The sequence below is a fragment of the Panthera leo genome, chromosome B2 (assembly GCF_018350215.1).
Source record: "Panthera leo isolate Ple1 chromosome B2, P.leo_Ple1_pat1.1, whole genome shotgun sequence".
Taxonomy (NCBI): domain Eukaryota; kingdom Metazoa; phylum Chordata; class Mammalia; order Carnivora; family Felidae; genus Panthera; species Panthera leo.
Window position 1 is genome coordinate 3132240 of NC_056683.1, and position 26893 is coordinate 3159132.

The 26893-nt window shown below is 55.5% G+C and overlaps 1 protein-coding gene, 2 long non-coding RNA genes and 6 other non-coding genes across 10 annotated transcripts; 4 read left to right on the plus strand and 5 right to left on the minus strand.

The window, feature by feature from the left end:
• The first annotated feature begins 793 nt into the window (after positions 1-793).
• POM121L2 (POM121 transmembrane nucleoporin like 2) lies at positions 794-5243 on the plus strand. The gene is made up of 2 exons (XM_042937512.1): positions 794-4090; positions 4267-5243. Exon 1 carries the CDS (start codon positions 842-844, stop codon positions 3848-3850), a length of 3009 nt encoding a protein of 1002 aa, XP_042793446.1. The 5' UTR covers positions 794-841; the 3' UTR covers positions 3851-4090; positions 4267-5243.
• A 3096-nt stretch (positions 5244-8339) lies between these two features.
• Positions 8340-8411, plus strand: TRNAM-CAU. The gene has a single exon. It is a non-coding gene; the product is annotated as a tRNA-Met (tRNA).
• Positions 8412-11180: 2769 nt separating this feature from the next.
• On the minus strand, positions 11181-11262 carry TRNAS-GCU. Its single transcript has one exon. It is a non-coding gene; the product is annotated as a tRNA-Ser (tRNA).
• A 3023-nt stretch (positions 11263-14285) lies between these two features.
• TRNAQ-CUG lies at positions 14286-14357 on the minus strand. The gene has a single exon. It is a non-coding gene; the product is annotated as a tRNA-Gln (tRNA).
• Positions 14358-17923: 3566 nt separating this feature from the next.
• On the minus strand, positions 17924-20860 carry LOC122219462. 2 transcript variants are annotated; one of them, XR_006202381.1, is made up of 2 exons: positions 20572-20860; positions 17924-18491 (listed from the first exon to the last, which is right to left on the minus strand). It is a non-coding gene; the product is annotated as an uncharacterized LOC122219462 (long non-coding RNA). The 2 variants fall into 2 exon arrangements; XR_006202380.1 differs by having other exon boundaries at positions 17924-18968.
• Positions 20068-20140, minus strand: TRNAV-AAC. The gene has a single exon. It is a non-coding gene; the product is annotated as a tRNA-Val (tRNA).
• Positions 20861-21568: 708 nt separating the features above from the next.
• Positions 21569-21642, plus strand: TRNAI-AAU. The gene has a single exon. It is a non-coding gene; the product is annotated as a tRNA-Ile (tRNA).
• On the minus strand, positions 21623-23938 carry LOC122219473. The gene is made up of 2 exons (XR_006202393.1): positions 23636-23938; positions 21623-21818 (listed from the first exon to the last, which is right to left on the minus strand). It is a non-coding gene; the product is annotated as an uncharacterized LOC122219473 (long non-coding RNA).
• Positions 23939-24699: 761 nt separating this feature from the next.
• Positions 24700-24772, plus strand: TRNAV-AAC. Its single transcript has one exon. It is a non-coding gene; the product is annotated as a tRNA-Val (tRNA).
• Positions 24773-26893: the final 2121 nt, after the last annotated feature.

Below are 26893 nucleotides of genomic sequence, written 5' to 3' on the forward strand. Positions count from 1 at the left end.
GTGCTGATCTGGAACCCTCCAGGACTCTGGGCGCCCAGCACAGGGGCCGAGAGCAGCCCGGCCTTGACTCGGTGGCACAGGACCCCTTCCCCTTCCCTTGTCCAGGAGTCTTCTGTTCAGAACCTTGTACTTTTAACTTAAGGCAACGTGGAGAATTCTTTCCCGGGGGCACTGAGTTCGTGGGCAGGGGAGACTTCAGGGGTAGATTCATCCACAGACAGTCACGAAGGGCTCGGGAAGGGAGACTGTTGGGCACCCGGGAGGAGAGCGTTCCCTCCAACCTGTCACTACTGTCCCGCGTCCCGACCCGCTCTTGCGGGGACAGAAGGCTGCGCCCCGGACTCGCGGCCACGCCCTGAGCCCTCCAGGCGCTGGGTCCCTCTCCATCCCCTCCTGCCTTCCCCCCGACGCCTAGAGGGCGACCGGGATTCGGATTCGGCGGCGGGGAGACGTCGGACGGGCCCGGTAGGTGGCTGGTCACTGGCGGCTAGAGGGTGAGGGCGGCGGGAAAGGGGAAGGTGGGAACCGCCTCGCGGATCGCCAGCGCGGCCTCCAGGGCGGTCCCCGCGCACCCCGATCCCGCGCCCCCTGGACTCTGGCTGCTCGAGCCTCGGTGCGCTCGGGCCGCACCGTCCCCGGCGGGGCGCGCGGCCCGGGGTCCCCTCCTCCCTTCCCTCCGGGCGCCGGGCCTGCGGGCGGGGGGTGGGGGGCGGGCGAGCGCCCGGAGAGCCTCGCCCTTTCCTCGCGCCAGGGTCCCAACCGTCGGGGGAACGCGGCGAACGCCGACTCCGACCTCGGGAACCGAAACCCGCCCGGTGGCCCGGCCGCCGCGTCGCTCCGCATGGGCGGCTACCTGGGCAGGCCGGGGTCCCCGCCGTCGTCCCCGGCCCGGGCGCGCGCGCACGCCACCGAGCAGGTGCAGCGCGTCCACCGCGCCCACCCCGCGCCGCGGCACCGGCCCCCCCGGAGGCCGCCCGGCCGGGACCCCGCGGGCCGCGTCGACGAGGCCTGGAGGCGCTTCCCCATGAAGAGGCCCCGCAACGCCATCGTGGGGCCGCTGCCGTCGGACTGGTGGGACAGCTACTTCAGGCGCAGCGTCTGGTCCCTCCGGCACCCGCGGGCGCGGCGGAGCCCGGTCACCGTGAGGATCGCGCCCCCCGAGCCCTGGCCCGCGCTCGCGATCCGCTCCGCTGGGCCCCCGGCCTCCGAGAAGCCCCCGGACCCCTGCGCAAAGGAGACGGTGCTGCGGGCGCTCCGGGGGTGCACGAAGGGGAGGGCGGGCTGGGAAGACCCGCCGCGTCCCGGGGGCCTGCAGGCCGCCAGGCGGAGCCCGGACCCCAGGCCGTCGGCATTTCGGCCCCTGCTGAGAAACGGGGTCCTCGCGTCTTTCGAGCCCCGGCCGGGGCCGCTGAGGAGAAGCCCGGACTCCCTGGGCCCGGACCGCAGCGCGAGCGGGGGCCCCGGCTGCCCCTCCCGGAGCCCCGAGGCCCGCGCGCACTCGGGGAGCCCCCCGCGCTCCCCGAGAAACGCCATCAGCAGCTCTTACAGCTCGTCCAGACCGCTCGGCGCGCCCGGGAAGCGAAGGGCGCCCGGTGCGGCCCTGCAGCCCCCAGAATGGCCGGTGAGAAAGAAAGGAAAGGGTCGCCGGTCTCCGTCTCCAGGGCCACCGCCACCGGCCAGGTCCCCGGCGGCGTCCGGCGGCTCTGAGCCGCAGGGTCAGGGGCCTCCGCGGCCGCCGCGCAGCCCTGGGACCCCGAGTCCACCTCCCGGGCTCGGCGATGCGGACCCTGACGAGGACCAGGCCTCGGGGCACGAAGTCGGGCTCCGGTGGAGCAGTACAGCCCGAGAGGACGGGACCGAGGTCCCCACACGCTGTGTCCCCGAGCCGGGCTCCGCCGCTCAGCCTGCCGCGTCTCCCGGTCCGCCCGGTGCAGGCACAGCTCGAACCCAGGACGCGGATCCGCGGTCGGGAAGCTTCGCAGAGACGCGGGAGCCTCCGGCGGCCTCGCCACCGTCCCCCGGCCGGGCGGTCCCTGCGGCGCTCTCGCCCCTGAAGGAAGTCAGCCCGCTGCCCTCACGCGGCTGCTCGCCGCCAGAGCCCCTTCCGCGCGCCTCTTCTGACTCCGAGTCCGCAGCCACCTGGCTCCGTCTGACCCCTGCTTCCACCCCGCCACCAGCCTCGGACGCCACCAGGCCACCCCCCGCGGCTCAGGCCGGCGGGACCGCCGCGCCCCCGGAGCGGCCGGCCCTCACCCCCGCACCGCCCGCCGCGCAAAGGGTGGCCTTTCTGGGCGGCCGGGCTCCCCTCCCCCCTGCATCTGCGCCCCCTGCGGCAGCTTCTGCCCACCCCACGCCAAACCCCACTTCGGGGCTCCCGCCCAACGGAGACTCCTTACATTCCAGCATTTCGGCCACCGCCTCGGCTCCTTCACCCCCGGGTCTCTTGGCCCCTACCTTCAGGCCCATCTTTGGCCGCGGAGGACCCCGTCAAACCGGGCCCGGGGTAGCTCCTTCCTCTTCCGAGCACACCTCTCCCCCCGCTCCCCCTGCTCCCCCCCATCTCCTCCGCAGCCTGCTCAAGGCTACCGCCGTCGTCGTGCCCGCCACCCCGTCCCGCGCTTGCCAAGACTCTCCTTTCCCGCCCCCCGTGGACATCGGCGCGGTGAGTCTCAGCGGTGCCGTGGACCAGGCTGGCCGCGCCCCTGCCTGCCGCGCGTTCCTTCTCGGGGCCTCCTGTGCCTTCAGGGCCTGCTTCTCCCAAGCCACAAGCTTCATCTTCCCCCCACACCCGCGTGCCCCCGTCCCTGCCGTCCACACGGTCACCATCTTCGGCCAGGTTCTTTCCGGCGCTGTGCAGATACCCCCTCGTAAGAGCTCTGCCGATCTGCGGGGCCCGCCTCCGCCAGCCTCCGCGCCCGCGGCCGGGAGCCGGTCGGCATTAACGGCCCGAGCCTCCGGCGTGGGCTCCGCACTCCCCGCGGCCTCGGGGGCGGGCTCGAGGCCCCCCTTCCCACCCTCCCCCGGAGCCCCTCTCCAGCCGGCACTTGGGGCTCCAGGTGGGCAGGAGCAGGGGGCACCCCCGGCCCCGCCGGGCCCGAGGGTCACTAGTCCTTTCGGTCCGGGGACGTGGGCAACGGCAGCCCCCGCCCCGACCCCGGCTGGGCCAGCCTTCGGTAAGACCGCGCGGTCGGCCTCTGGGGGTCTGACGCCCTCCGCCTCCCCCTGTCGCGTCCCCTCCGCCCCCTCCGGCGTCCCGCCAAACTTGGGCAGCGCTCCGGCGGGGTCTCCCTCTGGCCAAACCGGCGCAGCCGGCTTTGGAGCTGCGGCCCAGACCCGCCGGAGCGGGGCCGCCGGCTCCGTGTTCGGCAGCACGGCCCCCCGGCCTTTTGCCTTCGGGGGATTGGTGACCCCTATGGACTGCGGGGAGTCCGGGGTCAGTGTGACCGCCCCGGACAGGAGCTCCGACTCTGGAGCGTTCGGCACCGCAGCACTGCGAGGTGGGACCACGGGCGCCGCCCTCACGCCCTTTGGGAAAGGCCGGAGCCAGAACACCCGGGGCCTGGCCAGCCAGAGCAAGCCTTTGGTCTTGGGGAGGACCAACACCTCGGCAAGAAAGACTATGTTTGGGGGCCCCGGCATGGCCCCCTTTGCTCAGAGCACCCCTGTCCCCGGGCCCCTTACCAGGAGCAGCGGCCTTGGCTTTGGGATGGCCTCTCCACCTGCCCGGAGTTCCGTTGGGAGAGGACCTTTCAGACCATCGGCCTCTTCATTTTCCATTGGAGCAAAATCAAAAACCCCAAAGAGTCGGGAACAGGGGCATTCCCGAAGGCATCACGCCCACAAGAAGTAGCTGGTGCCCCCCGTCAGCTAGTCTGGGCCTCCATATTGTGACGAGCTCGGTGCCCTCCAATTCTCTAAAGCAAACATACCCCAGATCTAAGGCTGGAGCTTCCACATACTCACCCTGATCCATCATCTAGAAGAAATCAGAGGACCAAGTACCTTGTGGTAACAGCGGAATGAAACCGGGTGGAACCAAACCTCTGGAGTTGAAGAAACTCCGCTTCCTGCCCACTCCTCTCCGTGTCAGGTGGGGGCGCAGTCAGGACCCTGCCTCGGGCTCTCTCCTTGGGAACAGATGGGCCGGCGGGGAAGGCCGGGAGCACAGCCCACACTCCCAGCATCCTTAGGGGGAGGGGCAGATGCTAAGTCTTAGCCGGCTTCTACTTGGCCCTAAGAAGCAGTGCCCTTTCTCTGGTGCCCTAGGAATGCCTACCCTGACTTGGCGTTGCTTTGTGCTTCGATGAGTCCCAGAGGAGCTTTTGATATAATGTGACCTTGAATCGAACTTGATGAAATCTGCCGTAATTTTCCTTGACTGACCAACCCTCAAGGGCACCGAGATGGGCTTCTCTTGCTGTACCCCTTTCCCCCCCACCCCAAGCTGCTCCAGTCTCTTCCCAGGAGCGGTGTTCCAGGCTCTTCCCCGTCCCTTTCTCTGCCCATTTAGCCCCTAAGAGCTTGGCAAGTCAAGACTCAGTCCCTCTGATCCCAGCGGCCACTCCTCACCCCAGAAAAGGAAAGCCCAGGGCCAGTCTCCTTCCAGGCCGGGCGCTCTCTGGCGCGTCCGTGCCGAGACGCGCGCTCATCGCTCCGCGCATTTCCTGCTTGGAGCTGGGTTTGGAGGAGGGATGGCCTGTAGGGACGGTGCCACGTGGGTAGAGCCAGAGCACGCGTGAAAAGGTCTCCGGGACCTGGCCGACGGTGGGGGGCGCGCCGCCCCACTTAAGGGCTGCGCCTGTTGGTTCCTGAATTCACCGCAGTGTTTTGACGTGAAGGGATGACTTCTCTCTCCCCATGAAAGGTCACGATCCTTGCGGCGTGAGCCAGAACTGCCCAAGTTAGGGAACCGAAGTCTACACTTCATGTTTTTTTTTCTTTTAATTTCTACCTGGTGAAATCACCGCTCCACACGCACATCTCTCCCGGAGGGGACAGGCAGGGGCAGGAAGCCTCTAGCACCTGAGAAGCAAGGGAGAAGAGCAGATACCCGGCAGACCTCTGTTCCCTAACCAAGGGGAGTAAGAAGGAACACAGTCCTCAGCACTAGTGAACCCACGAAAGGAGGCGAGAATGACGCCCGCGCTCCGTCTATCTCCTGCCTTATAGATCCCTTGGAAGAGGCCCAGGGGGAAAAAGAATCTTAAACCGGTTGATGACACGCAAATAAAATTTTGAAATAAGCTTCTGACACAGGAATGACTGTTAAACTCCCGGCAGTAGAGATGGGGCCCGAGCGCACCCAGTTAGTAAAGGGCTAGATTTGGGATTTAAAGCCTCATGGCTTCAAAGTCCGTGCTCACTCCTCTCTCTCAGCAGATCATCAGAGCCAGAACTCCGCTGCAGGGATGTCTGATTCTAAATATCCATGCTGTCTCGACTTTTAAAGGCATCCCCTGACCCAAGATTGCCATCATACGTGGGGGGGGGGGGTGGGCGCAAGAGGAACGTATAGGATTTTGTCTGCTGCCCTTGACACGATAGCTGAACACTTCGACTCGCATTCTGCCTTCGGGTGTTCCGAGCACCAAGTAGAAAAGGGCGTCGCGGGGCCAAAGACCGAGCACGTGCACAGGCCGGTCTGGGAGACACAGTGGATGTGTGTTGGGATCACCTGCAGGGAGGATCGCTTTGGAGGCCTCCAGGCGCCGCCGGGGAGAAGCAGGCGGGTAGATGGGCACGCGGCGTGGACCGGGTCCTAAACACGGCAGAGAACAGGGGAGAGATTTTAAGAAAGAGACAAGTTTGGGTTTGACTGCTGTGGCTGTCACGTGAGGGAAGAATCAAACGGGGGACGGACTGGGCCCCCCCCCCCCCGAGATGTGGGAGGTGGCGAAGGCACCTGCTACCACCGTTAAGGATGTGAGTTCGAACTCGGTAGCTGGCAGTGAGCGCCAACCGGGAGGTAGGGTGTGTGAGCAGAGGAGGCGACAGGATTAGGTCCCAGCAAGTAAATGGGTGATACTATGTCTTGTAACTTATCCCGTCATCGCATACATGTAACCACGTACCTCCTGTCGCCTTTGCCATAGAAGAGATCGCACAAGGGCGTGGGCATCAGGAGGGAGGGATCGTGGGCGTCACGTTAAGAGCTGTTTCGCCACACTGGTCTCGCTGGCCACTTCCTTTCCACCCAGGACACCAGTGCGTCATATCCTACAGGTCAAGGTCATGGAAAATGAAAGACAAGACAAAGCCCCATGAGGCCGGGGGTGGGTGGGCACCGTCCGTTCAATGGAAGGCACTCGAAAAGGATGTGTTGAAGTAAAGATTAGTTTATTTTACATCATATTTATTGTATATACATGTTTTAACATCTTTTTAAATATATTTCTGCATGTTTTATGCTACAGCAAACGCAGGAGGGTAGCCTCTGGCATCTTCAGAGGTTCCATGTTTTCCTCACACTACGTGCAAGCCTGTGCCCTATTCTTGAGAAATCTACATTTTCACTGTGGTTGTAATTTCTCCTTTTTTGTTTTTCTTTTGCCATCTAAGTGAGATTTCTGCTCAAGCAGACTACCCTGGTTGGGGTGAGACGTGTGTCCACCGAGTGTAGAAGACAAGATATATCTATCTATCTATCTATCTATCTATATATATAGATATATATATATATATATATTGTATTTTCGGGTTCTCATTTTAAAGCCTTCTAGACTGTTCCAAAAAAAAAATACAAATATGTTTCCTATTAAGGAGAGAGAAGGGCATTTGAGCCACGTTGATGTTGTCGTTCCGGGTGTGGCCGGAGACGGGCAGACCGCGCAGTTTTGCTGAGCGTTCTCCTCTCCTGTGGCAGATGGATGCTTTCTAGTCACATCACACTGGGCTGGGTCACAGAGGAGAGCATGAGGAGGAGGGTGGCCGTGTGAGGGGCCCCTTCCCTCCTCAGTACTTTCTCCTGCCTCCACCATAAAGCACCACACAGATTGTGTTTGTTTGGCCTTCCTCACAGAACCAGTCGGCCAGGTCTTAGAGAGGCCCCCGCCTTCAGGGGCAGCTTTCCAGAGCCTGTTTGTGGACACCGTTCTTCCTCACAGGGACACAAGACCACCTCCCCAGCAGAGCAACCACCGTGAAGCTTCTAGATTGCCTAGTGCCGGTGGAACTGTGACCTTGCGGACAACGTGGAGAAAACCGAAGCCTGTTGTGTGTCCACAAGTCTTGAAAAATTCTGTAACTGGGTGAAAGGACGTGATTTCTACCTGTCTGAGAATGTGCTTCCGGAAAACTAATATCCATGTTTTAGTTTTGATCTTTCTTGATACACTCTTAGAACTGATATGAAGGAAATGCAGCCCTGGAAGGAACACTTTAGAAGTCAATGTCCTTTCCCTCCTTGAGGAGAATGCGCTCAAATCTATAGGAGCAGCTTTTCCTCAAGCGGGCGGTCTTGCCCGCGCTTGGGGGACAGGGGAGGGTGTGAGGCGGCCGCCATCTTGCCCGCGCGCGAGTGTGTGCGGCGGCCGCCATCTTGCCCGCGCTTGAGGGCGTGAGGCGGCCGCCAGGGTTCGCCGAAGCGACCTTCTGCGCTGACCGCGTACTGGCTGCTGGAGGCCTGGCTCAGGCGCTTCCCCAAAGAGTGTTGGGGATTTTCTCCTGCTCCCAGGGAGCTCTTCGTGGCTCCACACCTTATTTTGGGAAGCTTTGGGGGCCACTGTTGCCTTAGCTCCCTGAAGTATACATAGAAAGTACTTCTTTTTCTTTGCTCTCTCTCTCTCCCACATTCCCTTCCTCCCTGCTTCCTTCTTTCCTTCTTTCTTTTCCTTTCTCTTCTCTTGCTCTCCCTCCCTCTCTTCCCTTTTGGTTATTACATCTCTGTGGTCCCCTCCGTGTTTTCAGCAGTTTATTGAAGTATATTTTACATGCAGTAAAATGCATAGATCTTGCGTGCATCCCGTGTGACCACCATTCGCATCAAGGCTGAGAACATTCCCCTTACTCCGGACGGTTGTCTCTTGCCACCTTGCCCGTCGGTGCTGCATCCTACAAGCTAATCCCTCTTCTGATTTCTGTCACCAGATAGTTTCGTTTGCTCTTGAACTTCACATAAGTAGAATCCTATAGTACATCATCCTGTGTGGCATTTTTTGCCCAGCGTGATGTTTCTGAGATTGAATTGTGTCGTTATATGTATGATAAAATTCACAAAAAAATATTGTTTTTATTCCCGAGTAGGATCGTATTTTAGAAACAAATCGCAATTTACCTATACAAGGAAATGCGATACGTGATCATGTTCATAGGGAGGAAATAGGTGAGCAGGTGCGGTAACTAGCAGAGTGGCGCAGCGGGAGCGTGCTGGGCCCATAACCCAGAGGTCGATGGATCGAAACCATCCTCTGCTAGGGTTCCCCCTTTCCCACCTCAAGGGGGGAAAGGTAGAATTAAAGGCATCCCTTTTTTGTTCTTTACAACTCCTGCAATGTTTTTTCACCCTTTACCTAATTTCTACAAATGGGTATTTTCCTTTCTTTTCTTTCTTTTTTCTTTTTGCAAAAGCTGCCCGTCTCATTTCAAAAGAGATGCAAACCTCACCCTTCTTACTTGGGAAGAGGTGACAAATTTACCTTTCATTTCCAGTGGATCAGCATTATATCTTTCAGAATACATGCTTGTCTCCGGTTATAGTTTTCTATTTTCTTTACACTTGAAAGAAAAACATTTTCATTGACTTCTGCCCAATGACTATATTGCATTTTCCTTGGGCATCAGTGTCCTGCTCCTCACTTCTTTATGCAGCCCTGTGCACGGTTTATCACATTTAGGTCAAGTTAGTGGGAATGTTTTGGGAGTCCTTCGCTAAAGCAATGCATGTTGTAATAATCACAAAGACGCCATTTGTAGGATTTTATGGGCAAAACAGATGCAAAGAAGTTACATGTGAAATGGTAGAAGAAAATGGAAGGAATGCATTAAAGTAAAAAAGTGAGTGCATCAGGATCCCATGGACAAATTCAGGGGGAAAAATGGAAGTCATTAAGGTATTTGCAAAAATGTGTTTATGAGGAAAATTTTGTAAGTAAAGCACTCTTTAGTGAGTCTCTACATTATAACAAGAAAATAGAAATTCCTGTAACAACAAGGACCTTAAGTAATGAAAATGAAGAGGAAATCCTATGGAAAAATAGAAGTAAGGTGAGGGGGGCCGGAGGGACCAGGGCAGGGGGGAGGAGGAGGCAGAGCTTTGATCCTTTGCATTTAAAGGTATGTGCCCTGACTTGTCACAGAACGCGCAGACAGTGTTGGAGCTAAAGTTCCATCATTTTGCAACCGCCTTAGTAAAGATGGGTTCAGGTAAGAATTATTAATGCATGCTAAATCTGAGGGGTAACTTTGGTGGGCCAAGGGCAGGCAGGCTCCTCCAAGATGGGCCACTTTGGCATGAAGATTATTTTGACTTATAAAGCAATCAACTGCCCCTGAAATCATTGTTGTACTATATGCTAACTTACTTGGATGTAAATTAAAAAAAAAAAAAAAGGCAAAACTAAATAAACAATCACAGAAGATCAAAAAAAAAAAAAAAAAAGGAATGTTCTAGAACCTGATAGTGGTGCTGGTTACACAACCTTGTGAATGAACTAAAAGTCACTGAATTATAGATTTTGAAATGGTTAAATGGTGAATTGTAATGTGAATTTCATATCAATAAAAATTTATATGTATGTATGCAAAAAAAAAGCTATCAAAACCCAGCAGGTTCAGGAAAAGCTCTTTTAAAAAAATTGTTTTTGAAGCCTATTTATTTGAGAGATAGAGCGAGTGGGGGAGGATCAGAGAGAGAGGGAGATAGAGAATCCTAAGCAGGCTCCGCACTATCACGAACCCTGAGATCACAACCTGACCCGCCACCGAGAATTTATATAAAAAGAAATTTAAGAAACTTTTTAAAAGAAAAAAAATTAATTTAAAAATTAAAAAAATTAAAAATTTTAAAAATGTAAGAAATTTTCTTAAAGAACAACAAAACAAACAACAAAGTGAGCAGCTACTGTATTCTTACAAAAAATGTCAATATCATGACTACAAAGAGAGGCTGCGGTGATGTTTTAGATTAAAGATGGACAACTGAACTAACTGGAATTGAAGTAAAAAACATGTTTTTGGACAAATGATACGATACCTAATCTGTACTGGGGGAGGGGATGCTCTAAGAGGCATTACTGGGCCAGTAGACAAAATTGAAATACAGGTGAGAGATTTTAGAAACAGTATCATTGTTAAATACACTGAACGGATACATATACTGTCGTTATACATAAAGAATATCCTTAGTTTTAGGAAATATCTACTTAAGTATTTAAAAGCAAAAGGCCATGAAACATACAATTTACTCTTCTGTGGTTCTGAAAAAAAAAGAAAGAAAGAAAGAAATGGAGATAGACCGAAGATGGAGACTGAATCAGAGAGGCAGGGAGGGAGAGAGAGGGAGGAAACGGGACAAAATGTTAATAGGTGAATCCCAATGAAAGGTATAGAGGTGGGTTTTGTTCTATTCTTATTCTTTCCGATTTTCTTTAAGATCGAAGTTATTTCCAAGTGAAAAGTTTAAGACCCTTGTTATGGCCGTTTGAAAAAGTAACAGGAACTGCATAATATACACGCAAATTGCCACCAACCACCTTAAACCATTAGCAGTGTTTTGTCGAGGTCGTTTCTTCTCTGACCCGCCCACCGCCCATCAGCATTTTGAAGCGAATTCGAGACAGGAGGTTCCCAAGCGCTGGGCTGTGACGAGACACAAAGAAAGGTAAGGATTCCTGCGGCTGGAGGAACGAAGGAGGCGGTGAGCAGAGTTGTAACCTGTTCCCAGGAGGGGAAGCCGGCGTCGGACCGAAGCCTCGGCTGCTTTGGTTCTGAGATTTGAGCCCCGACGTGACTGGGGCCAAGGACTGTGCGCCACAGGGATGCTTTGCCTGAGTCGCCAGCTCCGCGACCGCGGAAGGGGGCGGAAGCAGCAGGCGGCGCTCTAAAAGGGAGCACTCGCCCTCCCCCCGCCGTGCAAGAAGGCAAGGAAACCGCCGTCGGAAGGGGGTTGGAGGGTGTGAAGGCGGAACGTCGCACACCAAGGTGAGGAGTGCAAAACTCACGCCCGCGCTCCCGACAGCCAGGACCGACGAGGGTGGGATTCGAACCCACGCGTGCAGAGCACAATGGATTAGCAGTCCATCGCCTTAACCACTCGGCCACCTCGTCCCACGAGCGTTAGGCCTTTTAGGTACTCTCTTTAACGTCTTACTTTCGGCCAAGCTTTGCTCTGTGACCCCGAGCTGTGGCATTGTTTTTCAAATCACAGTCGTGGCAGGGATTTCCTACCTCTAGTCCTTTCCACCTTCCTCCTGGTAGCCTTCCCCGTTTTGTTAATCCCACTTCAGCCCGCCGGGGCCTCCAGCCTCAATTGTCTTCCTTCCTCAATACTCACACTTGCCTTCCAGAATTTTATCCCGATATGTATTTTACGCTCGAAGACCCTATCCTGCCGCTATGCAACAGGGAGCATGAATTGAAGTCTAATTTTTACTTATTTCCAGGGACAATAAATCTATCTTCTGCCGACTTGAATTAGCTTTGCATCTCATTTCACACAACAAGATCTACATAGATAATGTTTGACAGGTAGTTTATTACATACGTGAAGCAGCATTGCATTGGAAATGCGTTCTTTAGTGAAAGGGCCAGGAATATTTTTCCCCATCAGGTCATGTGTCCACAGAGGAAAACTTACGACTGGAATAAGAAGACTTTGGTGGAAGTTAACAGCAAAAAACCCCTAGTTTGTGCTTTTGAATAAGTGTGCTTTTATGAAAGTGTGCTTTTATGATTACTTAAGGTGCATTATTTAAAGTAGGCTCTTTAACACATTTCCTGTCACTGAATTTAATAAATACATGGTAGCAGTGAATAAAAGTGCTAGCAAAGAAGGGACTTGCAACCATGTACAAATAACTTTTACAAAATGTGGTTATCTCTTTTCTTTGACAAAAGTCAAGGAGGATTTTCTTATGAGTCTGAATAAGTAAAAAGAATTAAAGCGCCAACTTTCCGTGATACATGTCTGTTCCCTTTCGTTGAGTGTGATGTTACTCTGAAGTAGATGCGAAGTTTGTCACCTCCTTCTCCAAGAAATCCTATAAAATATGCAACTGAGACGCCGCCCCCTGTCCTGCTTACCGACAATACTTCCAGAATGTCGGAGACGCCAGTATTTCCAATTGTCCTTTCTTGTCAGTGGGGATATTTTTACCCCCGAGGTCACAGGTCGCAGAAGTCTGTCGCATAAAAGGAAATAGACCGGCCTGATTTGCAAGGGGATGTGGAAGCAGGGACGGCTCACATCCATCAGGAGCAGGTGCGTGGTCGGGAAGGGACATTTTAGGAAAGTGTTTCTCTGTCCCGATCTCCAGCCCTCTGGCCTCGGTGGCATGAATTCTCCAATCTTCACTGACATTGGAGCTGCTTTTTTCTGACCACATCCGGCTTCTCGCCCTGCTCTCCTCTTCCATCAGAGCCTCCTTCCAAACCGAAAGGGCCCCAGCAGTTCCCAGAGCAGCCGCACTTTTCCAACCTGCACAACGATCTGTCCCCTGGGGGAAAAAGCCAACTTCAAAGTAGGTTTGTCAGTGTTTTATACGTCATCTTCCCGAGGACCATAGCCAGGGAGACTGGTTCAGACCGCTCTGAGAGCTGCTGCGAAGCCGGTCAGCTCACAGGGGGTCGTAGGCAGGAAGGGGAGGGAAACTTGATTGATCGCCGCCGAGCTCCAATCCCTTGCACTCGCAAGATATAGTCTGTTCGGTTGTAACAATTAAGATGTGCGGATTTCCACATCACTACTTAAAAAGCCCATAGTTAATCTTAATACATACGTTTCTGTCCTATCTGGTTGTTCAAAAATATTGCTTGCGTGCCTGCCCTTGACTGGTCTTCTCTTTTTTCTGCGTTGGAGATCTCCTTGAAGTCACTGGGGACGGTCACAGAAGATTGACTTTGGTCACCTGCTCTTGGTGCACAAGGGGCTCCCAGATCTGAGGGCCGGACCGGCAACAGCAGAGAGGGCTGGGGGCGGCTCCAGGCCAAGTCCTCAGGGAACCCGCATCCAGAACAGTCGAGGCCCTCGGAGTAAACACGCTATCCTGGGGAAGAAGTCTCTGAATCAGCTCATTTCCCCTTCCCCGAACGTGTAAAGCTTGCTCGTGCAAACTCGAAGCCTCACGTCACCGAGTATTGACTATCGCGGATCAGATCGGATCTACCGACCCAGACCTCTGAATTAGGGCTGCGGTTCTCATGGTCTTGTCTGAGGACAGTTTGCTCGACCACCTGTGCCCATAGCTTGGGGGTACATTCTTTTGTCAATTTCCATCCTGACTTTCTGGGTCCACGACTATCACCAGGTTTTCTCTTGCTCCTCTCACAGGCCGTCTTTCCTCATGTCTCCATTTGCAGATCTTCTCTAGAAACTTCCAGTTCCAGCAAGGTTTGGGAGGTTTCCTTGCGCATTTCCTGGAGAGATTTCTCCTTCCCCTGCCCTCCTCCCCACAACCAGCTGTGCACCCCAGGCATTAAGCTAGCCTTTGGCAAGTGCAGGGGCCAAGGGCAGGCCACTCCAAAATGTGTCACTTGGGCTTGCAGATTATTTTGAGCTGAAGACAATCAAGGCCCAGAAAGCTCAGGAAGAAACTGACCCCCCCCCCCCTCCCAACTGCCTAAAAGATCCTGCAGCAGGAAGAAAGCTATCAGCATAGAATTACGTCATCCTTTGAACCAGGGGCAGTAGACAGAGAGGAGGACCCCGGGAAGGCCCGTTTGACCAAAGTTCTCTCTTTGTCCCCTTGCTTCTGAGTGACCCTACAAACACTGTCCACCATTCTTTTTTATTGCCCTTCCCTTCCAGGGACCCCTCTCTCCTTAGTTCTGAATAACATATACAGACAGCTTGTTTTGCTGTCTTTGGAATCTCATGTCTATTTGGGTTCCCTGAAGTTTGAAATTAAATTTGAGTTTCTCCTTTTAATATGTCTCATGTGACTTTAATCCTTAATTCAGCTAAACAACCTTGAAGGGCAGAGGGCATTCTTTTTGTTCCCAATACTGGTGACTGCAGACAGGGGCTCAGTACAGGAAGGAATGCCAGGAGTAAGTTTGGGCACAGGGGTTCCTTTGCAAAAGGGTTTGGCTTGGGGAAAGGAGGAGCCAGAAGTTGGAAAAAAAGCCACATAAGGTCCCACCGAGATTTGAACTCGGATCGCTGGATTCAGAGTCCAGAGTGCTGACCATTACACCATGGGACCCACGTCCTGGGTCACTTCCCTAAAGACTTGGATGACCTACTTCTCCTTCCTTAAATCCAGCTGATGGGAAGGAGGGAACACCTTGCTTTTCCTCCTCCGGGATGGAGTCTTGGACGGTCACCTGTCGCACACCTCCTACCCCAGGGTCTTACTGGAAAACATCAGCTTCCAAACGTCACGAACCCTCTCCCCCTTTTACCTGCGTATTCCCCCCAAGCGGTTCCGGAACGGGGTGCCCCGGGCCCCTAAATAGGAGCACAGGTGAGGTCGTGACCCGGGCCGAGCCGTCACCGAGGTTCAGGTTTTGTGACAGGTGTTTGTATTGTTACCTCACGTGAGGCTCACACGCGCCCTGGGAGGTGGGGACACCTGCGGCCGAGGCCTGCGGTCCTTCACTCCGCTTGCTTATCAAGGCTGATTTCCTTCTGCGGGCCCTGCACCTGCGCGGGGGACCGGGGACGGGACGGGAGGAGGGTCCCTGCGGCCCTGGGGCACCTGTGGTGGGGAGGGAGGACCGGCGCATCGCACCCCCCCCCCCCGGCCCCCGGCCTCCTGCTGGGCGCTCTGCTTGGGACAAGTGAGCAGGAGGGACCCGCAAACGCCTGGAGGACGACCCCGCCGTGCGGGTCCACACGCGAGGACGGCGCGTCTCGGCACCTGAGCCGCCCCCGGGGGCCTTTCGCCGGCTCCGAGCGCGGGGAATCCCAGCACACGTTCCGTGAAGGACTTTGGGGCAGTTTCCTTAGTGGAGTCAGAGTACAGACAGGGCTGCTATTCCTGGGGTTCTCCTGGCCCCGCTCCCTTCCCAGAGAGCCCACCGGGCGGATTCCGGGTTAGGCCAGGACCGGCCCGACGCGCGCACCTGCCGCGCCCCGCCCCGCGCCCGGGATCTCTGACACTGACCGTCCGCTGCTGGGTTTTCCTCCACATGGAACCTTCGACCCCCGGTCCCATCCGCGTTTCTTCTGTGGGAGGCTGGGAAGGCCTGAGCCCCGGGCGGTGGGAACTGCGTGCGGCCGCGTCCCGAAGTCCGGAGAGGCTGTGGCCCCGCCGGGCGGTGGGACCGGCCGCCGAGGGATGGCAGCGGCTCCCGCCCAACGCCTGAGCGAGCGGAGACGCAGACACGCCGGGAGGTTCTGTCTCGGGCCCAAAGCAATCATGCTCTCTGCCTTCTAAATCAAGTCTGGCCTTTGCCCTGCGGAACGGAAAGAGCGCCTCCGCCCCAGCCCCGGTCCCTCTTGGGCACCGCGCGGGGTCGTGGGCCGTGACAAGAAATTCACTCGCGGACAATCACTGATGAGACGCGTGGAAAGTTAATTCTGTAAACTCGACCTCGGACAGTTTGTGACAGGGGCTCCCTTCCCTCTGTGGCTCTTGACCCCTGACTGGACCCTGCCCAGAGTCTGAAGCCGGTGCTGTCCCCGCTCTGTCCCCTGGCCTGCTTGGCGCAGCGGGGGACTCGCCCCTCGTGGTCCTCCGGCTCCACCTCTCCCGGGGTCCTGCCGCCCCCTTGTCTCCTCCACGGCCCCCACCCCCAGCCCCCTGCCTGCCCAGCCTGGTCCTCTGAAGAGTTCTCAGCGGGATGTAATGGCCGGGGTGGGTCAGGAGGAGGCCCCCCATTGTGTTCCAGGCGGACAGGGGACAGGCGGGTGAAAACTTCAGTTGACAGAGGTAGGAGGTGAGGTGGAGGAGTGAGGGAGAGCCGCCCGGGGGACCGTGCAGTTGACAGGGACCCAGCTGGACTCCAGGCTTCCAACACGCCCCTTCCGGGCTCTGGAAAATGGATGCGAGTCAGATGTTGTCCGGGTGGGTGTGAATTCCTGGCCCGTCAAGGTCCTTGCTGAACTAAGAATCAGATTGACATGTGACACATTAACGGGCGAAAATCAAATTTAATAGGAGGAATCCACACAGACCTAGAAATTCCGAAGACAGTCTGCCCGAGTCGCCTCCGGCATCCGGAACTAACAAGGGGGCAGGGGTCTGGGACTTCAGAGGAAAGAAAAGCAATTTGCAGGGTGGTCAGGGGCAGGGCAGATGTTCCTAAGTAGATGTTTGCCCTGTACAGATGGGTCAAGGAAATTGATTTACAAAATCAGATATGTGAAGTGATTCTTGTTTAGGAGAAGGAAGTTCTCCCAGCAGGTCATAAAAATGGTAAATCAGATTTTCTCTAAATAAATTAGAAAATCAACTACTTGAAACAGTGACCATATGGTTTCTTATCTGGATATTTTAGGACAACCAAGCTAATCAATTTTTATAATAAATATAATAAGGTCTAATTTAATTAGTGGCTAAATATTTACACCAAATAGTCACCTAGGACGCCCTTATTCTCTCGAGACTTCCAAAACCAAATAGTGCGCAAATGACTCCTTCTAATAACAGTGTCTGTACAAGTTCAAGGTCACTTTATAAGGAAGGTCATTTAAAGATCAGTGGCTAATGGGGCGCCAGGGTGCCTTAGTCAGTTAAGTGTCTGACTTGATTTCGGCTCAGGTCATGATCTCACCGTTCCTGGGATTGGGCCCCGAGTTGGGTTTTGTGCTGATGGTGCAGAGCCTGCTTGGGATTCTCTCTGTCTTCCTCTCTCTCTGCCCGGACAAATATTTTCTCTTTTCTCTTGATAGATATGGCATTTTATCCAGGTTGTGTGTGCGTGTGTGTATGTGTGTGTTGCTTTATTTTTTATTTAGAAGGTATTTTTGTGATCTTTCCATATCAAAACAGGAAAGTGGTTTTCTTCCTCTTTTAAACCGCCGTAGTCTTCAGTTATATGGGATGTACCACAGTTTAACCGACAATTAAATTTTCCCCACAAACTGCTGTGGCAAACACTGCTCCTATCTACGAACATACACCATATCTCACGTCATGATGTCCTGCACACATATAGAAAATATGTCAAAGAATGTGTGCTCTGATAATTTTGATAGACATTGTCCCATTATGCTTCAGAGGGCTGCCCCAGAATGTGTTTGTTTCCTTTAACTAAACTGAGGACACATAAATAGAATCCTGGCCACATTTCTTACTCCTTTTTTTAAAAAAATAAAAAATTATTTATTTTGAGAGAGAGCGAGTGGGGGGGGGGGAAGGGGCAGGGCTCAAACTCACGAACCCATGAGATCATGACCTGAGTCGGACACTCAACCCACTGAGCCACCCAGGTGCCCCGATGCTGCTCTGTCTTTCTGAGTCCCCGGCTGCATGCTACACAACTGAGGCAAAACCAGACCATCAGTGAAGAGGTGGAAGAATTCACAGTGGGGGCGTGTTCAATTCAGAAATGTCATCTTATCTCAGGTAGACGAGACTTTGGGGGTGCAGTTAGTGGTTTGACAAAGAGAATGTGGGAGAAGCAGACAGGAAGGGGCTGAGCGAGAGGCAGGAGAAGGGGCCAGCGGTGGGTGGCTTCCTTTTTTCACACACCAGAAAGAACCTTGTGGGCAAAACCACCTGAGGAGAGAAAGGCTGAGACACGCCAGTGTGTCTGGGGACGAAGACTGGTGGGGAGAGTGGGAGACGAGACAAAAGAGGAGACAGCAGGTGGGCAGAGCCCATGTAGTTTACGTGTCTATATCAGAGTCCTTTTGTTGATGAAGAGCGTGCTGACAATTACATAATGTACAAGGAGCTGTTAAATGCGATGGAGAGATCGATCGGGGCTGGGTGGGGGACTGTGGCGTGGGGAGTAGGGTGCAACTCTAAACTCAGGGGTCCGTGGGGGCTTACTGAGACTGCAGGGACACCCAACGGGAAGAGGGGGGTCAGGTGGAGAGCACGATGCGGCCAGAGCACAAGCAAGAAGGAGAAGAACGGCAATGAGATGGAGAGAAGTGCAGGGTTAGAATGCACAGGACCTTGGAGGAGATCTGAGGAACTTGGCTTTGCTTCAAGTACAATGTGAGGCTGTTCAATCATCCTGATTTTAGGAGAGATGTTAGTTGCGACGACTTCTTAGAGGTGTCCTGGATTGAGGAGCACCTGGCGTCAGACAGGGTGGGTCCGGGGGCTCTGGTCGCCCCTCACGTCCAGTGCACCACCCTGGCCACTCAGAGCCACTGTCTCCACGAAATGAGTTCATGACGCCAGTAACTTCTCCAGGATCTGGGTGTCCCGTTTTCCTGGCTAAGTTAATAAGAGGCAAGTCACTTTCCTCTAGAGAGGCGCTGTGTCACGGACCCCGCATCGATCTTCCGGTTGGCAGGCTCAGGGTGTGGCTGTAGCGGCGACTCGTCAGCCTTGATTAGTGGCACCCCATGTTATGGGCCCATTTCTGCCACTAGGCTACTCCGTTTCTGGGACCAATTAGCCCGCCAGGGTTGCTGATTACTAAGGCTGACAGATAAAACCTGGCAGAATCATTCTGGCTCCTGAGCTGTTCCCTGCTTCTGGGTGTAGGCAAGCTGGTGGAAGTTATCATGTGACAGCGATCTTCTACTCGGTGCCCACTCTGACCTGTCAGCCGAACCGTTAGTCGCTGTACGTGAGTTCACGTCTATGCTGATATCCGGGTGAAATGGATGACCAGGTCCCCCATCCAAAGATCTGCCCGTATGGACGGTTCCCCCCACACTGCTGTCTTTCAGCGATATTCCAGGAAGCCTGCCGGAAGTGTGTTAGATCCTTTGGAAAACCTACTTAACACCCCAAACCGAGCCACTTTATTTTTAGGCCTGAAGCCCAAAGGGCCGGTTTTGAGGTCTAAGAGGCAGAACAATAAATAAACAGCCTGAAGATGTCTCCTAATGTTTTAAATCGATTTACATTCTTACTAAGTCCAGCTCGGGCACCAACAAAACAAACTGTCTTGCTGAGCGGAACACCAGCCAAACATGAACTCTGTATATGGGCTTCGAACCCACAGGAGCAAACACCTGACCCGATCAGCCAGTTACAAAGGAAGCCTGTTGGGCACGGCTCATAATCTTGGGGAAAATATGAGCCTAACACGACCAAGTCACTATTAAGCCTCCCCCCCGCATCGTCACTTCCAAATGCAGCAAATGACCCCACTTGTGAGGTCCCACGTGGGGCGCCTCCCCCTGCAGGAACGGTCCAGGCCTGAGCCCGGTGACCTCCTCCCAGCTGGACGTTGAGGTCCGGGCAAAGGTCCCTCAGGGCCCCGGTGCACATGCGTGCAGGGCAACACCTTCCAAGTGCCACACGCGCTGCTCCCACCCAAGCCGAGTGCACCAGGTGGCCCTGGAGGGAAGGGTCTGGCCAGGGCCTTGTGCCACACGGACTGCCCCCAAGTCTGGCAGCACCCCCTCCCCGGGGCCAGACGGGCATCGGATCAGCCTGAGGTCCGAGTCCCTGAGATATTCCTGGGGACCTGGCGGGTGGAGCGCAGGCCTGAGTGGGCGGCGCGCCCCTGAGATGTCCCCGCCGATTCCTGTGCGCCCCATCTGTACCCCCGACACCTCCGCTCTTCTGTCTCTCCCTCACTCTCCTCCTCAAAATTCACCCAATATCTGGATATATTGATCTGGTAATAAATACGTTAACTGGAGACCTTAGCTCTGAGAAGTCCTGGAGCAGGGGGTGGGGGCGCTTGGGAAGGAGGGGAGACCTATCGCCCCCAAGAAGGAGGCCCCCCAGCGCTGCAGGCTCCAGGGAGGGCCCCTTGGAGGGGGGTCTTGTGACCCCAGCGCAGCTCCAGGGAAACCTCAAAAGTAACACTCCCCCGGGAGAGAGACCTTCCTGTTTCCGCCCGGTTTCGAACCGGGGACCTTTCGCGTGTTAGGCGAACGTGATAACCACTACACTACGGAAACTACGCCACACCCCACTCGCCTCCTCCCCGATGGAGACTAGCCAGTCTCTGGGTGTCCCGGCTTTGTTCACACTGGAGGCCTCTTTCCTTCCGGGAAATAGCAACCTTATTCCGCCTCTCTTTGGACTAAAAGCAAGAACCTTCGAGGCAGTGAATCGCCCCAAGGAAACACCGTCTAGGGGAAGAACGCCTTTCCAGATGCAGGACAGAAAGTTTAGGCCGCCTCGGGGTCTGGCGGGTGTGGGAAAATTCCTCCATCTGGGGGGGGGGGGGGGGTCCTGCTTACGTTTACCTGACCTCAGAGGGCTCCGTGACCTGCATCTCCTGGGTGCCAGACACGGGTCCTGGCTGGGATACTGACCCGGATCCGGGCCCCGCTGCGGGCCCCGCTTGACCCACAGAAGCTGACGCCCGAGAGGGGGCTGTGCCCACCTGCGTGCCGGGCGGAGTGGGGACGGCCGTGGGGGCCAGACCGTGGGACGTTCCCTGGCGGGGCTCGGTGCCCACGACGCCACCGGCCCGGCGCGGCGGGGAGATGTCACGCGCTCCTGCTACGCACTGGGCGCGCTCGGTTCCCATACCCGCCGCCGTCGCTAATCCAACAGCGGGAGGGCCGCGCTCACAAACTGCGCCCCCCACGCCTCGGGGGACTGCCAGTGACCTTTGGGAGGGGGACCGGAGCCCCGTCTGGGCTTAGCAGGGCCCGGAGCTGGAAGGGGACGCGCCCCCTCACACCTGTGCGTACGAAACGCCCTCTCATTGTGACGGTCGTGGCGTTTCCCTAGGGACCGCGGATGGTTTCACTGTGTGTCGTGGCTCTCCAGTGTCCCCACCATTTGTTGCGAAGGCTACCCTCCCCCTCGTCGACTTGCCTGGCACCGTTGTTGACAATCAGCTGGCCATGCGTGCCCGGTGTTATTCTAGACTCTCGGTTCTGTTCTGTGGGTTTGCACACCTATCCTTTCGCCAGGACCTCAGTCTCGCTTTCTGTGTCGTGACAGACAGTCTCCCATCGAGAAGAGAAATCCTCCAAGTCGGGTCCTCGTTTTGCAAAACGACGTTTCCTTCTGGCGTCTTTTGCGTTTCCAGGCGGATTTGAAAGACTGGCTTTTCCATGTCGGCGGGGCAGGGGGAAGACGCTTCCCCGGGATTCTGAGCGGGATCAGGGTGACGGTGGGGCTGTTGTCATTTCACCCGGATGCTCGTCCCTGAGCGCAGGACGCTTCCCCGTGTGCGCCCATCCGCCCTGATCCCCCCTCTTCCCCGCGGTGTGCTGCCCGCTGCGCGTGTGCGCAGAGCACTTTCGCCGCCCGAGGAGGGCACAGCCGTCCAGAAGGTCCCTGAGGAGCGAAAAGGCACCTGCCCCCTGCGAGTAGGAGCGGAGTCCTAGGGCGGAGTCCCGAAAAGCGGAGTCCCCGAAAGCCGACCTGGCCGGTTAGCTCAGCTGGTTAGAGCGTGGTGCTAATAACGCCAAGGTCGCGGGTTCGAGTCCCGTACTGGCCACGTCTCTTTTTACCGGGAGTTCAACGCCATCTACAAAGATGTGGTTTTTCCCCCAAGTTTGCACTTGAAGTCATTCTAAAGAATCCCTCCTACCAGGGTTCCTGCTGCCTCACTTGGTAGCACATGTGACTCTTCCTCATGGGATCATGAGTTCCTGCCCGGATTTGGTCAGTGTTCTGTAAAAAAGCAAAACAAAACAAAAAAACCAACTAGTCTTACCATGATTTAAACAAATCCACAATCCACAGCATTTCTTCATTACGTAATTGTGAAACCACTTTTGTCCATGGTATATTCATTCTATTATTTTACAATCAATTCCCTTCCCTAAAACCTTGCCCTTTAACCTTCCTGTCTTCAGCCTTTACAACGATTTTCAGCCTGGAAGGAGCCTTTCCAACTCCTTTTATGGAATTGCCAAGATACTGATTTTATTCACACTTACCTGGCGAAAAGCATTTCATTTCCCCCCTTTTCATGGCAAGTTATTTCTAGAATTTGTAAGACAGCACTGTGTGTTATCAACCGTGTGTTGATAGCCACATACAGGGGTATTTGGGGTTTTTGTTTGTTTGTTTCTTTACCCATTTGTAGGATCTTTTTAATTATGAGGACTATTCGTCATTTGTCTTTGATGTGAAACAAAAACATTCTAATTTGTCATTTGCCTTTTGACTCGCCTTATGATCGATTTCCCTTGCAAAAGAATGGTCATGTTTGTAGTTATAATTATCAACATTTTCAAGTTTTTAGTTTCTGGGGTTTCCCCTTTGCGAGGAGTGTTCAGTTCTAGGCTCAAGCAAGGAAAGTATTTTTACTTACAAAAGAGTCTGAAAGGAAGGAAACGAAATCAAAACAGAGAGGGAGGCAAACCATAAGAGACTCTTAAATACAGAGAACAAACTGAGGGTTTCTGGTGGGAGGTGGGGGGATGGGCTAGAAGGGTGATGGGCATTGAGGAGGGCACTTGTTGGGATGTTGGGTCTTACATGTAAGTGATGAATCACTCAACTCTACTCCTGACACCATTATTACAGTTTATGTCAACTACCTTGGATCTAAATTACAAATAAATAAACAAACAAAGAAACAACAACAACAAAAAATCTAGAAGGACATTTGCAAGTCTAGTGGGGCTTAGGACAGCTGTGGGCTCTCCAACAGTTTTCAGGATGGGTAGCACCCCTGGCCTCACTTACTAAATGCCAGAAAAGCCAGCCAGTCGTGATGACAATCAAAATGTGCCCACATTTCCGCAATGTCCCTTAGTGCTGTCTTACGCATTCTAGAAACCACTCACAACGAACAAGAGGGAAATGAAATGCTTTGTAGCAAGTAAGCACGAGTGAAATGAGTATCTTGGAAACTTCATAGAAGGAGTTAGGAAGGTTATTCCCAGGCTGAAAATCATTGTAAAGGCTAAAGATGGAAAGGTTAAAGGGTAAGGTTTTTGGCAAGAGAATTGATTGTAAAATAATAGAATGAATGTACCATGAACAAGACAGGTTCCACAATTACATAAGGAACAAACACCGTTGTTTTTTAAAAAGTTACAATAAATCAGAGTGGCTGGGTGGCTCAGTCAGTTAAGCGTCTGACTTCGGCTCACGTCATGATGTCACAGTTCGTGAGGGCAACTCAGGTCATGATGTCACAGTTTGTGAGTCCAAGCCCCGTGTCGGGCTCTGTGCTGACAGCTCGGAGCCTTGGAGCCTGCTTCAGTTTCTGTGTCTCTCTCTCTGCCCCTCCCCTGCTGTGCTCTCTCTCTCTCAAAAATATTTAAAAATTTAAAAAATAAAAATAAAAAATAAAAAGTTATAATAAATCCATTTGGTTTTTTTTTTTTTTCCATAACGAAGCCTCGGCCTAAGGTGGGGCTTGAGCTCATGCATAGTCATAGGCGCTAGGAGCTAACTGAGCCAGCAGGGAACCCTGGCAACAGTGATCCTTTAGAACTCCTTCAAGTGCAAAACTTAGGAGAGCGGAACCAAACCTTTGCAGGTAGCATTGAACTCAGGTGGTCAGGCGACCTTGGTGTTATTAGCACCGCGCTCTAACCAGCTGAACTAATTGGCCAGCTCAGCTCCAAAGGTCTCGCTGCAGGTGACAGTTGCACGAGAATAACACCGGGCACGCATGGCCAGCTGATTGTCAACAACGGTGCCAGGCAAGTCGACGAGGGGGAGGGTAGCCTTCGCAACAAATGGTGGGGACACTGGAGAGCCACGACCCACAGTGAAACCATCCGCGGTCCCTAGGGAAACGCCACGACCGTCACAATGAGAGGGCGTTTCGTACGCACAGGTGTGAGGGGGCGCGTCCCCTTCCAGCTCCGGGCCCTGCTGAGCCCAGACGGGGCTCCGGTCCCCCTCCCAAAGGTCACTGGCAGTCCCCCGAGGCGTGGGGGGGCGCAGTTTGTGAGCGCGGCCCTCCCGCTGTTGGATTAGCGACGGCGGCGGGTATGGGAACCGAGCGCGCCCAGTGCGTAGCAGGAGCCCGTGACATCTCCCCGCCGCGCCGGGCCGGTGGCGTCGTGGGCACCGAGCCCCGCCAGGGAACGTCCCACGGTCTGGCCCCCACGGCCGTCCCCACTCCGCCCGGCACGCAGGTGGGCACAGCCCCCTCTCGGGCCTCAGCTTCTGTGGGTCAAGCGGGGCCCGCACGCAACGGGCCCCTTCCACGGTCAGTCCACCGGATCCGGGTCAGTATCCCAGCCAGGACCCGTGTCTGGCACCCAGGAGATGCAGGTCACGGAGCCCTCTGAGGTCAGGTAAACGTAAGCAGGACCCCCCCCCCCCAGATGGAGGAATTTTCCCACACCCGCCAGACCCCGAGGCGGCCTAAACTTTCCGTCCTGCATGTGGAAAGGCGTTCTTCCCCTAGACGGTGTTTCCTTGGAGCGATTCACTGCCTCGAAGGTTCTTGCTTTTAGTCCAAAGAGAGGCGGAATAAGGTTGCTATTTCCCGGAAGGAAAGAGGCCTCCAGTGCGAACAAAGCCGGGAGACCCAGAGACCGGCTAGTCTCCCCCGGGGAGGAGGCGAGCGGGGTGCGGCGCAGTTTCCGTAGTGTAGTGGTTATCACGTTCGCCTAACACGCGAAAGGTCCCCGGTTCGAAACCGGGCGGAAACAGCTGCCTGCCAGCTTTTTCGCACTTTACCCAGTGCTCCCAGTGCCTGAGACCCTGCGCCCTGCCCGGCACCCCACACGAGCACACACCTTTGCCACCTGTCCCAACGCCGCCAGCGCGGACCCTGGCGTCCCCAAAGGCTTTCTGACAACACGCGCCCTCCTGGACCCCCCACCCCCGCTTCCCTTCAACATCACATCCCTCTCCCACGGGCTGCACCCTAAGAGCTCTCAGGTCCCCGCGGATACGCCGTCCCCAACCCCGTAGTGGGCACCCTCCGCGCGGGGGCCCGTGTCTCCTCTGTCTTCACGCAGCCTTTTCACGAAAACCTGCTCTGGTTTTTTCCAACAGCATCACCTTCCTGTGACGCTAAGTGCTGCGTCCCGTCCGGGAATCGCCTGCCTTCCTCGAGGGCACCAGGAGTTCCCCGCACGAACTTGCGCCCACCTACTGCTTTCACCTGGGCCGCGGGCACAGGGCTGACCCGGGGACAGGCAGGGGCCGGTGCGCAGAAGTGACCCGCTGCAGCAAATGTGACCACGGGGAAACCGTCGGGAACCAAGGGCGATGCTTCCCGGACGCCGTGCATTTCCCACATCGTGTCCTCGCCGGACGCTGTCCCTGCACCTGGCGTCCGGGCCCTGTGTGGGGAGCAGGGGGACTGGAGCGGACTCGGGGTGCGGAGACCATGCGCACCTTCCGCCTCCATCCTGCCTCTCGCCCCTCCCACCCCCCAACCCCCCTCCAGTGCACCTGCGCCCCCGGGACCCGGTCCGCCTGCGGTTCCGCTGCTGTCCGCGCGCCCTGCACCCGCCGCACCTGCCGAGCCGCCCCCGCTGCCCGCGGCCCCTGCTTCCCGGCGGGGCGGCCACCAGCCCGAGGCGGCTCCGCAGACGGCCCCCTGAGGCACCGCGCGGTCCTGGCCGGGGAAGGGAGGGCGCTGAGGCGGGGTTCCGGGCGTGGGACGGACAGAAGGCCGCGGGACACGCGGACACGGCCTTGGGAAGCGGGACGCGGGCCCGCAGGTGTCCGCCACCGCACCTGCTCCTCGCCGGCCCTGCCGGGGACCTGTCGCCCGCTCCGATGCGGGACTCGCGACGCCGCGTGTGAGCTTTCCCGCGGTGACACAGGAGACCGGGACGCGGCCTCATGGCAGGTTGTTGGTGTGTGTGTTTCGTCACAGACTGTTTTTTTTATGGAGAAGAAAAACCACGACACACGGATCCCAGTGTCTGTACTGGGCTGAGGGCCGGGCCGGGCGCTTCCACATCCAGGGAATGGATCCCTAACCTCTGAGCTCCCAGAGCCCCGCGTTTGCAGGGACAGCGCTGGGGAGTGGGGCCGGGGGCGGGGGGCGAGGGGAGAGGGCGGGTTGACCCTGCAGATCAGGGAGGAGAGCTGAGTGTGGGGGGCTTTCACCCCAGGCCGCGGGACTGAGGGGTGCACGCTGATCCCAAAGGGAAAATGAGAGAACTTTCCCATGAAAATAATCTGAGAGGGTGCCTGGGGGTCTCGGTTGCTTAAGTGTCCGACCCTTGATTTCACCTCAGGTCACACTCTCATGGTTTGTGGGATCGAGCCCCCCACGGGACTCTGTGCTGACATCTGGAGGCTGCTTGGGATCGTCTCCCTTTCAGAATAAATAAATACCCTTTAAAAAAAATAATGGGAGAAATCTTCACCATCTCATCGTAGGCAAGTTTTTTTAGAGCATCACATAAAAAGCCACATCTAATTTGTCTCTGTTAGCTCTTCTCTGCAGGCGGGGGCTGAGGGTCAGAGAGGCTCTTACAAAACTAGACTCTGCCAACAACGGGGATGGGAGGACATCACAGCAACAGAAGCCACTAACAGAGTTTCACTGCCTGAAGCCTCCTGGTGACACGAAAAACGATAAGCAGCAAAGGCAGGGCCCCAGCCAAGCACCTGCCTCACAGAGACTTGTGGGCACAGTTAATCTCAGGTTGTGTCCGCAAAGGAAACGAGATGATAAGCCAGATTATCATCTGGTTACACTGGTTACCTGTCTGGTTACAGTGGTTACACTGTCACTGGTTACACCGGTGACAATCACAAACTTTCCCCTGTTTCTGAACCTGAGAAAAAGCTCAGACTTGGAATCT